A 15446-nucleotide genomic window follows, 5' to 3' on the forward strand; every position below is an offset into this window, starting at 1 on the left:
ATTTGCTGAAAAAAATCCTGATATCTTTGTGTTTCTTGGATAAATTATTCTAAAAAAAATTTAGTTAAGAGGTTTGTAATTTCTCTTGAGAAAAATCATGAAGAAAATGTTTTAACGCCCCAAACTTTTTAAATATGTCTGTTTTTTGGTGTAGATGTTTTGCCCCATCATAAAAAAAAAGTTTTTTTTTGTTGTTGTTTATAGAGGTATAAAATCTAAAGCGGCTCAGTCGTTCCATTTAACGTTAATCCCAATCATGCCTGGAGGAAACTCACTGAATTCTAATAGATTTATCCCTCCTAAGAATGTGAAATAAATTCCTTTGACGATGTGGGAGGGAAAATCGCGTCTGAGGAGAGTTTCATTTCCTATGAAAGCTTTAGAATTTGGAGGATTTTGCTCTGTTTTTTGGACTGACTTTTATTGCTTTTTCTTGACCAAATCTTCACAGATTAACACTAATATAACCACAGCTTCTTCAGTGCATATCAGGGTAACAGAACGTTTAGATAAGGTAGAATTTCATCAACAAATCTACTTTTCTTTAAGAGCGGAGGCACCTTTATGTTTCAATTTCAAAAAGAAGAAGCGACAGGCTGAGGGTTAAGTAGAGTCGTCTTACCTGCGGGCGTGCGGGGCGAAGGTCTTGCTCTGGGGGATGAAGCTGTCCTCCGGTCCCACGAGCCGTGCCAGCGCTCTGTGGTCTCCATTACCAGCTCTGATTAGCTAATGGCTGACAGATGAGGTTGGCAGGTTAGCAGGAGGAGCACATCTCCATATGAGCCGTTCTCCCATGGTTAAGCTGCGCACACGGTTCAGATGGGTGTGATTTTCTTTCTTCTTCCCCCTTTTTTCCCTTTTTTTTCTTCCTCCCCTCTCCCTCAAGTTTTTTTCTCCCTCTTTTATAGCGGTGAGGAGGGGCCACGTTTTCCTGTCTCCTCTCTTGGAGGACGCCGAGTTCTGCGATCGTGTATGAATGTGCCACGCTCTGGGGCTATTTGCCCCATCTCTGCCCCCCCCTCACTTTGATGTGCTTCGTCAGCTGAGCCAGCCCTATGTTTAAAGGCTGTAATTACAGTGATGCATATGTGTTGCAGGGTTAACCACTGCCTGCACTGACAAGAAGCAGCAGGATGCAGCTTTGTTTGCACCCATACTTGAACTTTGACCTTTAACTATATAGCCTTTTAATAAAATGAAATATAACAAATGATAGTAAACAATAAGAGTGTAAAGATGTGTTACGCAATATTCTGAGATCATAGCTTGAGCACAAAGCGACTTTATGTTTGGTATCTGGACTGGAAAATATGCTAAACCACCCCCCCTCCAATCCTGTGATCTTCTGCACCCCCTTTATTTGGAGTAGTCCTGGACAAAAGCACTCACTCGACAGGCCGAAATAGGCACCCTAATTGCTGTCTGGCCTCACGGGGACCAAAGTCTCTTGAATAATTTCATCAAGTACCTCGGCCCTTTTTCAAAACTGTCATCGGCACGTCTGGTTTTTATTCATTGTGTTTTCTTTTTTGCCGCCGAGCTCTCCTGAAGTTTTTCTTAGTTTCTTTATCAGTACCAGATGACGGGCTCACCGAGTGTCCGACGTCCGCCCGGCATCCTTTGCTGGGTGAAAAGCTCTTCTGTGTCTGCAGGTTAAACAGTAGGGTTTTGGTCAAACCTGTTCTGCTAAATATGCTGTTATTCAGTGTATATTAGATCTGTTTACATGTTTCCTTATGTTTTAGAAGGTTTTTTTTTACCTTTTGGCATATGCTGTCAAGGGTCGTCACAGCAAATCAGCTTTCACTGATTCACACAGATGGTTTGGCAGAGTTTTACTCCATATACCCTTCCTGACACAACCCTGTATTTTATCAACCCAGACTTGGGTCTCATGTGGCTAAATACCAATGATGGAGCTGTATTTCATCTTTCTGTAACTGAATTTATTGTCAAAAAGTCAAAAGCCGGTGTCAAAGTCAAGGCCCATTCTATCCGGCCCTCCAGATCATTTTATTTTATTGTTATTAATGGCCCGATGTTATGTTGCACTTATTTTCTAACTTATATTTTTATGGAGAGTAGAATATTGAAAGCTGTTTATGGTTTAAGTTGATTTATTCTGGAATAATATTACTGAATTTTAATTATTCATAATTATGTTAAAAAGTTACAGTTTTAACGTTTTAAAAATTGCCATTCTGCTATCTTTTTGGACTATTTTGCCATTTACTAAAAAATGTTTAGCTTTTTCAAGTTCAGCTAATATTTCAGATGCATGCTACCTGTTTTTGCTAATTTAGTCTTTTTCAGTTTTTTAGGCTATTTTGAAATTTAGTGATTTTTTTTTTCAGCTACATGCTAGCTGTTTTGGCTTACTTATTTTTTTTGTTTTTTAGGCTAATTTGGCATTTAGCTAATATTTTAGCTGGCTATCAGCTTGAGCGTTTTTAGCTATCAATTTCAGCATCTTTAGCCGCTAAACTCAGTTTACAGCATTCACACTAGCATTATTGTGGGTAATGCTATATATCTAGTTCATAATTATGTTAAAAAGTTACCATTTTAAAGTTTTAAAATATAGTTTAAGAGTGTTAAATAAATGTTTATTCTGTTCAGCCGGTGACCTAAGGTGTGTTTTGGATTTTGGCCCTTGTGGGATTGAATTTGACACCCCTGGTCTAAAGCAACATTCACACTGGGTATGTAGGGTGGGTTGAAGAATGCACAGGTTCTTGAAGGCGCTTTTAACACTCTAGACTGTTGCTACAGCTGGTAGAAGCTTGATTTTATATGCCATAGCACTGCAAATCTTATTTTATCACACTTCTATTCCAATATATAGTAGACTTTGTGTCACTTAAGTCCCGCGGGAAATTTAATTTTAAATTTAATTTTAAGTCATGTTGTCATCAATGACTATAATAGTACATTGCAAGTTTTCTTCGTATCTTGTAGCCCTAATTATTGTCTTTTGAAATGTTTATTTTTCTTCAGTTGAGTCAATGCAAGTAAAGTTAGTTAAAAGATGATCCAGAATAAAAGGATAGGTATGCTGGCTGTAATGTTTAATGAGTTTTTAATGATGAGTATGATGCATGTGTTGATGTTGTGGATCCATGAACTAGTGAGAGCTGACTCTCTTCTTTCTTCTCTCTCCAGTGCTCGGCAAGCTGTGGGCGGGGCATCAAGCAGCGGGAAATAGCCTGTGTTTATCAGAACCAAACCAAAATAGAGGAGGCTCACTGCAGCCATCTGCAACGGCCGCGCACACAAAAACCCTGTAGGGCTCGAGTTTGCCCTACTTGGAAAACCAGCAGGTGGCGGGAGGTATGTTTGTTCGTCCTCCAGAGCTTTGATAACCAGCCAGGCCTCAGAGAGCGCAGCCTAACGGCAGAGACACCAGTGCAAACACAGCAGAAAGCCTTCCAGAGGTTACAGATGCAGGAGTTTATCCCCCTCCAAGAGTAATGCTCCATTTGCTCAAGTGTAAACTAAACTCTGCAGCCTGGATGCTCTAAACAATTTATACATTTACCTTGGCATTTATTTCCCAGGCTGAAAAGGTTCAGTCAAGCGAGAGACGCACAAAAATCAGCAGATTCATGAAGTACAACCTCCTTTTTTTGTCAGACCACCCATAGACCAAAGACATGCAGCCTGTTATGAAATGTCTGGCGGTGGATTCAGTGAATCAGCAATTGTTTGTATGATCTAGTTTCTCTGACTGACTGCATCCGCTCACCAAAACAATTTAGAGTTCAACCTAAGTATGTCTTAAAAATAAATCAGAAAACACATTTCAAATACATTTGATCTCCCTATCATATATAAGTGCAGAATAATAAAAAAAAGTTGTATTAACATCACACAACTGACTTATTAATGGATTAATTAAAATTACATCTACTCAATCAAATGTAAAACATTAGGAGCAAACAACTTTAAAAGGTAACGCCGTGTTCACACCACACGCGGAAGCTTGGAACGCCGGTCGCTTCCATCCCGCACCCTTGTTAATCTATGGTGTAGTTCACACCAGACGCAAAGCGCCGCCGTCCTCCGTGGACAGTTTGAGCAGTGCAGCCATCGTTTTGGCGTCTGATCTATTTTTTACAAGAGGCGCAAGAAATTTCTGTCAATCCTGGCAGGAAGTTAATGCTAAGACACATGAGAAAATCTGGTCAATTTTCAAAATATAACCAATTTTTCACAATAAAATACCGCTATCGACAAATATATTTGTATCTAAACAGAAATAAAAATACAGTAAACACACACACACAATGCACAACACACAAAAAACAAACAGACACACACACACACACAGTGAGATACACACAGATCAAAGTAGTGGGCCGACTACATAGTGGGGGGGGGTCTAAGAACACAATGAAAGAGAGATAGGCAGAGAACAGTTGGTGACAAGTCAAGATGGACGATGTCAAATTAATTGTACAAGCTGTAAATAACCACAGCTGAGCAGAAGCGCCTGTTGACCATCGCAAAAAAAATACGAGTCTGGTGTGAACTGGAGGCAGGGGTGAAAGTAAGCCGGAGCGGAATTCTTGGAAAAAAAATCTCTCCGGCTGTCGCTGCCTAACACATGACAGAAGCTGCTCCTATGAAAGAAAAGAATAAAAATTCACTCTCAAGCTCAGAGCAGGCAGTCCTTCATTTGGATGTTAGCATGGTTTTTAGTGGCGCATCGGCCAGGATCTCTCTCTCTCCTGGTCGGCGCTCCTTTGCTCTTATGTTTTGTTTTTTATAAATTTTGGTATTTCAATCAACAGAAAGTATAAGGTTTCTCAGGTTATAACAAGGTCACAGTACATCCCTGGAAGCAACAGGTACAGGTTACTTACTTAGCATTTTTTGTCAAAATCTTATGGCTTTAAAGTTTTTGTCAAAATTTTACTTAAAGTTCAGTAATTTTTTTCTGTTTTTCAATGCTGCTGGCTTACAGTACACACTATATGCTGTGTGTTGTTCACCTTTCGGCTTATTCCTGACACAACCCTGCATTTTCAGGCCTCGGGGAGACCCAGACAGATAGGCAGTAGCACTATGGGTCTCGCCACACTGGATTTTTTGGCTCACAAACCCAGGTTTCCTGTGCACCAGTCCTACAACTGAGCCCTCCAGCTGCTTGAAAAGTTTCCACTACCTACAGCATGTCTTCCAATTTAACAGTGGAGTTTCAGCTCCCTGGACAACAACCCACAGTTCACTGGAACTTACAAAGATCTGGACATTGGACACATTTTTCTCTGGATTTTTTATGCTTTTCTGACAAAGCAACACACATGCAGCGTTCTTTTTCCTCGTTAAGGTTAGAAGCTAGATAGAAGGAAAATAGGTCGTACAGAATGCATTGTGTGAATGCATGTGTGCTTTTTGAAGAACTTCAGAGAGGTTTGTTTATCTTGAAAGATCCAAGTGAGATCCCAGATGAATGCAGAGAGCAGAAACACAGAACAAAGCTGGAGATCTTAACTCTGGTTTAAAGGTTGTGAGGGAGTGAAGGAACCTCTCTATTACTGAGGAAGTGTTCACATGAAAACATTTAAGATGTAAAAACTGAAAGACAGCTATCTAACGCTGGATTTTGGTTGGATTTTGAGCCATCAACCAAAGGCTAGTCTGAAGTTTGTCACTTTTCTTTTTTCTTTACCTTTAGAAGTAATGCCGGTGAAATATTAACATAAAAATAAAAAAACATTTATGGAGGGAATAACTGATGGACAGATAGACATAAAAAGTGCCATCGCACGACGACTAAATCTAAGTTTTCCATCAAATGCGGCAGGTGGCCGCAAGTGACATTTCGACATTTGTGTGGTGGCAAACCAGTGACAGGCAGGGAGGACGCCATTATGGAATTGGGCGGCCACAGAGCGAATCACTAGCCGGGAGCAGCTCTGACTGTACAATGTGTAAATGTCTCTAGATGGTGGTTGTCCATACCAAACGCCACCCTCCACCAGCCACTGGTGGAGGGTGGCGCGGCGAATTTGCTGCTTGCCGTCTGTCAAACATGATCCTGAGCTAGTCTGAGAAGTTATGGGTGTCTGCATGACAGCCGCTTCCACTGTTTCTGTGTCCCTGTGACTCAGTTTGAAGGCTGTTCCGCATTGGAGGAAAAATTTGGGACCTTTTTATTATTGTCTCCATGAAAATAATGAAAATTTCTGTGATCTGATACACCGATGGTTTTCAAAAACATTGTGTGGCGGCATAAAATCTCAAAGATTCTGCCAGTGTGGGCACTGAGTGGGGTGGGTCGATACGCTAACCAATGCCGGGTGGACAGCATAGCATGCTAGCGAGCTCCACTGCTCAGGGACCGGCACCTTTAGGCCAATGTGAGCAAACACAGGTGGAGCCACCATGGACACTGTGGACAAATCCAATTGGGGCCCACATTTTATATACCCACTTTTAGGCCAACTTGGCCTTACTGGCTAAATCTGGGCCTGTCTAGAAATAACATTTAAAATAACTAATAATTGTTTAAATGTGAATAAGCGCCAGGAAGCCTTAAAAAGTGAAACGCTTTTAGACAATATTTAAATCTATTTACGTTTGTCATTAATTCCAGAGCCGACTCAATACAGTCATAATAAAAAGGTACAGGCTAAAATTGACTGATACATTTAATGTTTATCCTCACACCTCTGTGTGTTCTCTGTCCTTTGCTAGTGTTCTGTCACCTGTGGGTCTGGGGTTCAAAACCGGGACGTCTACTGCAGACTAAAAGGAACTGGGCGTGTCAGAGAGGATCTGTGTGACGCTCACACTCGCCCAGTTTTTCTCCAACCATGTCAAACCGCCGAATGTACACACTACACCTGGCTTGCTGGAGAATGGGAAAAAGTAAGTCATCTTTTTCTTCCTTTTTTGATTCATTTTCCTGTGTTTCATTGGCTGACATCAAACATCTTTCTACACAACTAGGTAGAACCCTGCAGGTACTTTGAATCTCCTTTGTAGATGATGAGGGCTTTAGAGATAACTGTCAGCTGGCATACCACACACGGTCAAACCTGAAATGGATGGCTGACATCTTTCTTTTTGTCCTGTTGAATGTTACTCTTCTGTGTCACGCATGCAGCCCCTTTCATCCTTCAATGTCCTGCTTTTTGTCTGAGGAAAACAAGGATCTAAAGGGGCACCATGTAGGGACATCATCCCGCTGGAATGTTTGCAGCAGATTCCCGTCTGTGTTGCCTCAAGATCCCACCTCCTCTTTTCTTTTTAAGCTTTCCAACTCTGAAATAAACTTTATGCGTATCAGGGAGCATCACTTTAGGAGAAACAGACAAGAAAAAGCATTTTTTTACTGATTTGAGTCCACTTGGTGTCTAAAAAGACATGATGTTGTTCTAGTGCAATGTATCATGTGGAGACGGCACAAGATCCAGGAAAGTGTGGTGTGCTGGCCCAGATATGACACCCGCCCAGAACGATTACTGTGAGCCGTCGTCCAGACCTCCTTCAGTCCAGTCCTGTACAGAAGCTGCATGTCAGTATGTGTGGGTGGCAGGAGAATGGTCTCAGGTAGGGGTCTGCAGCTTTCTGTTGTCACAAAGTTTCACCAAATCTGACATTGCAGCTGTTGTTGACCTTCTTTGCTTCCAGTGCTCCGCCAGCTGTGGGATCGGCTACCAACAACGCTACATTTCCTGCTCCATGATCCCCTCCTCTCCTGGCTTGCATGCTCAAACCATCATCAGTGCTGGAAAGTGCTCTGAGCCCCACCCTCCAGACACCAGGCCATGTGTGCTTCAGGAGTGTGCAAGCAGTGCCTACTGGAAAGTAGGCCCGTGGAGCAAGGTGAAACCTAAAACGCACCCATCGCATTTGGAGAAATCCTGCTCATTAGATAAAGTCCAGATTGGGGTTTCAGCAGATTCATGGGCTTTGTTTTGTGTCAGTGTTCACAGACCTGCGGGGCTGGACTGATGGAGCGCAGAGTAGAGTGCGTGACCTTCGAAGGCCAAACGTCCAAAGTCTGCCGCCACTCAGAAAGGCCTGCGTCTCAAGCTGCCTGTCAGGACAGACAATGTAGCGTTCAACTTTCCTCACTTTCCAAACTTTCTGCCAAACAGGATGCAGTTTTTGCTTCACTGTAACACATTCTTCTACGCTCACATCGGCTTTGGCAACCCGCGTTCAAGCGACCACTTCCAATGAAATATCAACGTAAACACATCTAAATACAGTTTCAAAACTCTTATATTCTTGCTTCGCTACGCAATTTTTTAAAGGTTAACACAACAGGATAGTTGGAGGTTGACACACTCTAAGCCCAGATTTGTAAAATGCAAAAAAAGGGATGGGACTAGGGCAGGTGGGCTGAGCGGGGAGGTGTGGTTTGAAGTAACGTACTCTGATTTTTCAATATGAGAGTAATAGATACAGAGAAAAGTTATGCCAGTATTTCCACAGAACTTTCTGAAGAGGTTGTGGATTTTCCACCTTCTCCCGAGGCAAGCTCTCATCGTCCAGAACCTCAATGTTTCAAGCCGCTGACTCAGCAATGCCAGACGGCGGGGCTGCTATATGAGTGTTAAGAAACAAATCAATGTTACTGACAGGGAAGACATATCTTGACACAACACCAGGCACAGCTGAGGGTTTAAGGGACCCTTGTCTCAGTGGTAAAGTGCTGCTAGCATCAAAAACTAATAAAGGCTAATATATTAAGCAAACAATCCTTATAGCGGCTGGGTGGCTCAGTGGGCTAGGTGAAGGGCTGGCAACGCAGAAGCCCTGGGTTCGATTCCCACCCAGATTGGGTCCTTAGGCAAGACCCTTGACGCTGCTGCCTAACTGGGTCCCTGTGCCCCTCAAGTACAGGGTTGTGTCAGGAAGGGCATCAGGCGTCAAAACTCTGATACGGTCATTGCAAATCCCATCATCAGTGGAGAATTTGCTGGATTCAAAAACAGTTGCACTAAACCACTGTTGCCTAACTTAAATAGTCCACTAGAAAGATGTGCAAGCCAGTAGATTTTTAACAACTCAAGGCAAATCTCCTACAAGCCATGCTAAAGCTAACACGGTAATTACCGACCGTATCAAAGATGGGCGGGGCTTTTATTCTGAAATGACTTGAGACACCCAAGTTGACCAATTATAAAATTCAACTGTAATACCTCGTTTCAACCTGTAGAGGGCAGCACAAAGATGGTTTTAGACTGAAATTTCAGGAATTAAACAAGTTTGTTTGAAATTGTTAAAAATTTGGCAACGATCAACAGTCAGCACTTTTAAAGCTCCATTTGAACAGATAAAAATTCAATTACTGTTGTGTTACCCTTTAAGTCCATTTTTGGACTCTACATACTATTAAATTTGAAGTGTGACCAATCAGGAATTTCAATATGATAGCTAAGTAAGGGTACTGTTCTTCTTAATTTAGGGAAGTGCAAACCATTTGAAAAGTGATCATGGAGGAGAAATTAATAATTGCAGTTTGTGCCCGGCTGGAATTATATGACACTAAGTATTTTATATATAAGAATAGAGCTGGGAAAGAAAAAGTCCTGAGCCAGATTCTCAAGATTTACAGCACTTTGACATTTCGCACAAAGCCTCTTCCATCTGTAAGTACGTGCGCTAGTATCAGGTAGAGGCACACTGTTACCAGATTATAGCAGTGATCATTTGGGAAAACAATGAAACAAGAATCATCCATTTTTACCCGGTCGGGAAGTGGACGGATCGTTGGAACGTCTCGTGAGTTTGCGGAGGCAGCTCTAATTGTACGGGCCAGTGTTTGCAGGTTGACTCCCCCGCATCTCATATGTTTCCGAACTGGCACGCTGAACCAATCATTCCCCAACTTGCCTTCTGCCAAGTCAGACTCTGGCAAAATTAAAATGATATGCTCGGGTGACGGCCAGTTCTGTGGTCAAGTGTTAGTTTTAATCAGCTAATCAGCGGGATGTGAGCTTTCGAGCATGCTGGGATTACAAAGGTGAAAGCAACTCATTTACTGACAAAGTTTGGCTTGTTTCTTCAATTGTTTTTTGCAGTCTTTCGTAAAAAATAGTACTTAAAGGAATGTTTAGGAAGTTTTGAGAAGTTTCCATGGGAGGCTTGTTCATTTGTTTCCACCTGTTTGTAATTTGTCTCTTAGGTCAGCTTTTCACTTCCTGCCGAGAGGTCCAGATGAGGCAGGGCGTGAGGATGGACGGAGAGTACTATCTTAAAGTCAAGTCTCGCATCCTCCAGGTGTGCCTGCTCTGTCAGAAACCGTCAACTAGAAGTCTCTCAAGATTTGACCTGTTGTCTCAACCTGTTTGCTCCCAGATTTACTGCGCCGAGATGCAGACTGATTTCCCCAAAGAGTATGTGACGTTACGCAGCGGTCAGACGGACAACTACTCCGAGGTGTACGGCTACAGGTGCTCCAGCTTCAGCTTTGTATAAGATGATGTAGAACCTAAAGGTCATAACTTTTTAAAAGTTCAGTCTTTAATCACTAAATCTGCTGGCCCAGGCTTCTGAACCCCTTTGAATGTCCGAACAACGGCAGCCGTCTGCAGGACTGCAGCTGCAGGAACGACTACTCGGCGGCGGGATACACGCTCTTCCACAAAGTTCGCCTGGACCTGAGCTCTCTGAGAATAATGAGTGCGTAATTACTTAGTGAATGCCCCTACACCGACTATTGTAATGAGACCACACACCCAGGTTGCTTAAACTGCGCCTGAGCAAAAGCAGCAGAGGGAACATCTAACGCACAAAAGAAATGTTAGCTTTAGGTGTTAACAGACTAGGCCTCTATATAAACGTTTGAGTGGAATAACAAAGGAATGCAAAGCTGCATGTGTGCTTTTTTAAATTTTTTTTTTTTTACTTGCAAACAAGCATCCAAACTTGCATTCTTTAGGTCCCACAAAGCTCCATCTGCCTTGATATTTCCAAGAATTGTGATTAGAAAATGTGGCTGAATGCGGTGTGTGTTTGTACGCTACGACACGTAAATGGTAAAAGTGAACCAGCCCTGACACAGTCCTGACAGCTAATCTTCCCACCCTGCATGTGTATGGTACTCATTTAGGCTATCAGGTGGTTTTAATAGATCTGAAGGAACATAACCACTTCAAGATGAGAGTGTGTGCGTATATGTGTGTGTTTGGAGGGGGTTTACGGAAAGGTGCAAATTGGGGTGCTTTGCACATCTCTGCAACTTTGCTCTAATACAGACTTAGGAAAGCAGTGGTCATGGGTAAGATGCATCAAATAAATGAAAACTGACAGAGAGGTTGAACAGAGTTCTTACAGAAACCTTGACGTCACAAGGCTGCAGTGGTTTCAGGTGGGAGGCCCTCTGAGCAAACAGCAATGCCCAGTAAATAAAGTAGTGACATGCAGCATTTATATGAATGCACAGACACTAACGAAGTCTGGTTATTCACACTGATTTTTTAGAATTATTGAAGATTCTAAAAGACAATATTGGATAAATAATTTACAATGAGTAATTGATTATTTTACTTTAGTTAATGGTTGAAATTTTAATGAAATTATTTTACTCATCACCTATTTTAAAAAGAAATTCACTACTACTCACTAACAAGATACCCTTGTCCTGTATTTAATTTTATTTTTAAAGAGCAACTCCAAAGAAAAATGTGTTTTTGACACGTTCTTGTGGTATTTACTCATAATAGAGGACACAAATGAAGAAAATTGAGATTTTATAAAAAAAAACATAAATTTTGTCATTATTTTTGCTTCGCACCTGGGTGACAATCCTGCAGTAGATCTTAAAAATCCCCGTAAGTTTTTTGTTGTTGTTTGCTTTGAAGAAAGCCTGAAGTTGCAGAAAGTCATTTAAATCTTTAAAGTCGCCCACTCCAACTACATTTTATCTAATGTAAAATCATTCCTAGTGGTCTCTAATGATTATACAGTTTGTAGACAAACTGAAAAAGTCTGTGTTGCTCTACTTAAGGACATTTCTGCAAGAGTTAATTAGAAGCGTATTGTTCATTTCCCATCATCCATCGGTTTATATGCTCACAACCCACACCCAACATTGGTGGTGCAACAAATATGGCGAGCATTAGTGGAGGTATCCAGGTGTGCAGTTTAGAGCCAACTCAGACAAGGAAAACAAAGACGTTCATGGATCTATTTGTCTGCATCAGAGTTGGAGCATGTGGCCGGTCAATGACAGTTTCTGCATCACAAACCTGAACTTTTTTAAAAGTCTAGTTTTTATCTGCTCTTGACCCATCATGATTTGAATAAAGAAATACTCAGAAACCCAGTTTTAATCTTACATTCTTATGTTGGGAATGAGAAGAATGCTGCAAGAACATGTTAGCTTAACAACCCGATTTTCTTTGATTTTATAGTTTAAGTATCAAGTAGGTTTAAAAATGTATTTTAATCAAGACAATATTACTAAAGAGGATGAGTTTTGACCAAAAAAAAAATGTTTCTACCATCAAATACAACAAAAAATGATCTGACTGGTTTCTTATTTCTCCGACTGTAACATGAGCAAAAGTTTTTGAAATAGTTTTTTTTATCCATGGTTTCATATTTTCCTAGCCTTTGCTTACATCTTAAAGTTTTTATATTTACGGATTTCACATAATTGTTTTACATTTTAACCACTTTAACCACAGCACTCCATCCATTCCCTCTCCATGTCAGTTAATGTCTGCTAATTGGCCCAACCTAAAACTGTATGAAATCCATAGCAACTACAATAAAACTATGAATCTTACGAATATGTAAAATCAAGCTCTAAATCCCCGTTTTTGGTTCATATTTAATCAATGAAGTATTTGCTTGAAGATTCCATCTAAAGTTCCTCAAACATGAGAAAACGTGACCTCATCTCTTTGGATGGTTGCTCTCCTCGAAGCAGACGCCTTTAGAGTGTTTACTTCAGCTGCTGCACAGTGTGACTCCAGATTTGTGTTTGCTGTTTGCCAGTCACAGACCTGCAGTTTTCCCAGACTCTTCTTGGCCGTCCCGTGCCCTTTGCCACAGCAGGAGATTGTTATAGTGCAGCCAAGTGCCCACAGGTGGGTCATGAACAGATCAAACGCATCTGTTTATGTGTCAGCACAGACCGTGCAGATTAAAGACATAACAATCTCGGAAGTGACTTTATCAAATGTGTTTTCAGGGCCAGTTCAGCATCAATCTGACTGGAACAGGACTGAAAGTGTCTCATGCCACCAAATGGACGTCTCAAGGCAACTATGTTTCTGTAAAAGTTCACAGATCTGAGGTAAGGGATATCATGGTTTGGGATCATAGCTACTCTGACCTGTAAGTAGTGGTGCCACAAACGATTGTTTTAGTAGTCGACTAATCACTGATTATATTTCCAATTAGTCGACTAATTGGGTCATGCGCAAAGTAGATGTAAAACACACATCTTAACAATCATTAGCTTTAATCTAACTAAAAAAAAGATATATTCACACTAGCATTATCTGCAAAAATGCTAGTGTGAATGCTGTAAGCCAAATTTGGCACTTGAAGATGCTAGTGACGATAGCTGAAGATGCTAAAATTGATAGCTGAAAGCGCTGAAGCTAATAGCCAGATAAAATATAATAATTAAATGCCATATTAGTTAAAAAAAAGCCTAAGTTAGCCAAAGCAGCTATCATGTTGCTGAATTATTAGCACAACTCCAAATTAGCCTAGAAAAACTGAAAACATCTTAAATTAGCCAGAACAGCTAGCATGTAGCTGAAATATTAGCTAAGCTACAAAATAGCCTAATAAACAAAAAAAGGTCCAATTTAGCCAAAATAGCTACCATGCAGCTGAAATATTTGCTAAACTCCAAACTAGCCTAGAAAAACTGAAAACATCTTAAATTAGCCAAAACAGCTAGCATGTAGCTGAAATATTAGCTAAACTTCAAAATAGCCTAAAAAACTAAATAAAAAAGCTTAAGTTAGCCAAAACAGCTAGCATGTGACTTTAGCTCAACTCCAAAATAGCATAAAAACCTTAATAAATGCCAAAATAGTCCAAAAAGCTAGCAGAATGCCATTATAACTTTCAACTTTACGCCATTTTGACTCCATATAATATAAATTAACGACTAATCGACTATTAAATTAGTCGTCAACTATTTTAATAATCGATTAGTCATCTATTAGTCGACTAATCGTGGAAGCCCTACTAGTAAGTAACACTGTTGTGCTTTTTTGGTCAATCTTTGAAGCCACATCCCAATCTCTGTGTTTTCCTCTGGTGTTGGTGAAAAAGCTGCCCTTTCGCCCACATTCCTCAACCATTTTTCTCTCCGTAGGACGGAACGCGGATCTACGGCCGCTGCGGTGGTTTCTGTGGGAAGTGCATTCCCCAGGCTCACAACGGTCTCCTCCTTCAAGTGCACTGAGAGCCAGGCCAAGACGCCACAAACCCACGTGGAAAAACAGGAAAATCCAAGAGTCATTTGTGGGGTCTGGACATGGACTAGTGTCTGAGTGTGTGTGAGTGTTTGTGTGAGGAGGAGCATCTAAAACCCGACATCACTGGTTCCCAAATGGCAGCTAAACACAGCAATACACTACTTATACATCAAAGGTGCCCGGGAAAACATAAATTGCTGCTGTTAATTATTATTTTGTTGTTGGTTGCAATCAATAGCTTCTTTGAGAAAATGCACAGGGATGATTGTGGAGAACAAAGGATGGTAAAAAGACAAAAAAGTATCCTCTCTTATTATGCTTTAGTGATAATTGGAAATATACTCATCTGCTGTTTGACTGATGAGAGGAAAATTACAACTTTATTATCTTTCATTCTAATTGCAGTCAGTGGACTTATGTGCAGGAGGTTGATGAAACCAAGTTTTCTTTGGCTGCTTTCATAGGAAGGTACTGCCAGGATCCTCATGTTAGAACTTCACACCAACCTCATAACACAAGTCAAAGAATGGATCAAAACCCATAACTGTTGGCCCCTTTTTAACGTATTTATTTGACTCTTTTGCTATTTTTGCTTTCATTAGCTGAAAGAAATTCCTCCTGAACAACAAAAATACAGACTGAAATGTAAAAGAGAACTGGACTGAGTGACCCTTCCTCCCTTGTGTTCCAAACAGGAAGTACCTGCTGGCTCCAAGAAGCCAAAATCCCATTTGGAGAAATAAACAGCTATTACTGAGTCCTTCTGTTTGATAGAATAACCATTCTTGCTCTGATACCTTTTTTTTTACGTGTTATTTCTTATTTAATATGTGGTGCAAGTTATTCAAGTTATTAACTGACCAATCAGAACCCTCAATAAAGCCTAGTTTCCACTGAGCGGTCCAGTACGCTGCAGTGTTTTGAGCATTGTACAATGGACCCATTAAACAGTACTGACCCGTACCTCTTTGGGGTTCCCATTGGTTGTAGGTCCATAGAAAAGTGGAACGGAATGGTTGAGGCGGATCTTCTGTA

General features: G+C 41.0%; 1 protein-coding gene and 1 long non-coding RNA gene across 2 annotated transcripts in view; one reads left to right on the top strand and one right to left on the bottom strand.

Moving 5' to 3' along the window:
- LOC112152222 overlaps positions 1-1389 on the bottom strand; it is a 7953-nt gene extending 6564 nt beyond the window's left edge. Inside the window, exon 1 of the long non-coding RNA XR_002920256.2 lies at positions 623-1389. This is a non-coding gene — a long non-coding RNA (uncharacterized LOC112152222). The remainder of the gene's footprint in view (positions 1-622) is intronic.
- Positions 1-15150, top strand: part of LOC112152219 (A disintegrin and metalloproteinase with thrombospondin motifs 20) — a gene marked incomplete in the record, with an annotated part of 105264 nt that extends 90114 nt beyond the window's left edge. Inside the window, 11 exon segments of the mRNA XM_024281660.2 lie at positions 3163-3330; positions 6703-6876; positions 7390-7560; positions 7642-7836; positions 7938-8067; positions 10148-10242; positions 10321-10415; positions 10511-10644; positions 12967-13058; positions 13163-13267; positions 14309-15150. Of these exon segments, the coding sequence (XP_024137428.1) occupies positions 3163-3330; positions 6703-6876; positions 7390-7560; positions 7642-7836; positions 7938-8067; positions 10148-10242; positions 10321-10415; positions 10511-10644; positions 12967-13058; positions 13163-13267; positions 14309-14398 (1449 nt within the window).
- Positions 15151-15446: the final 296 nt, after the last annotated feature.

Source organism: Oryzias melastigma, linkage group LG6, assembly GCF_002922805.2.
Source record: "Oryzias melastigma strain HK-1 linkage group LG6, ASM292280v2, whole genome shotgun sequence".
Lineage (NCBI taxonomy): Eukaryota > Metazoa > Chordata > Actinopteri > Beloniformes > Adrianichthyidae > Oryzias > Oryzias melastigma.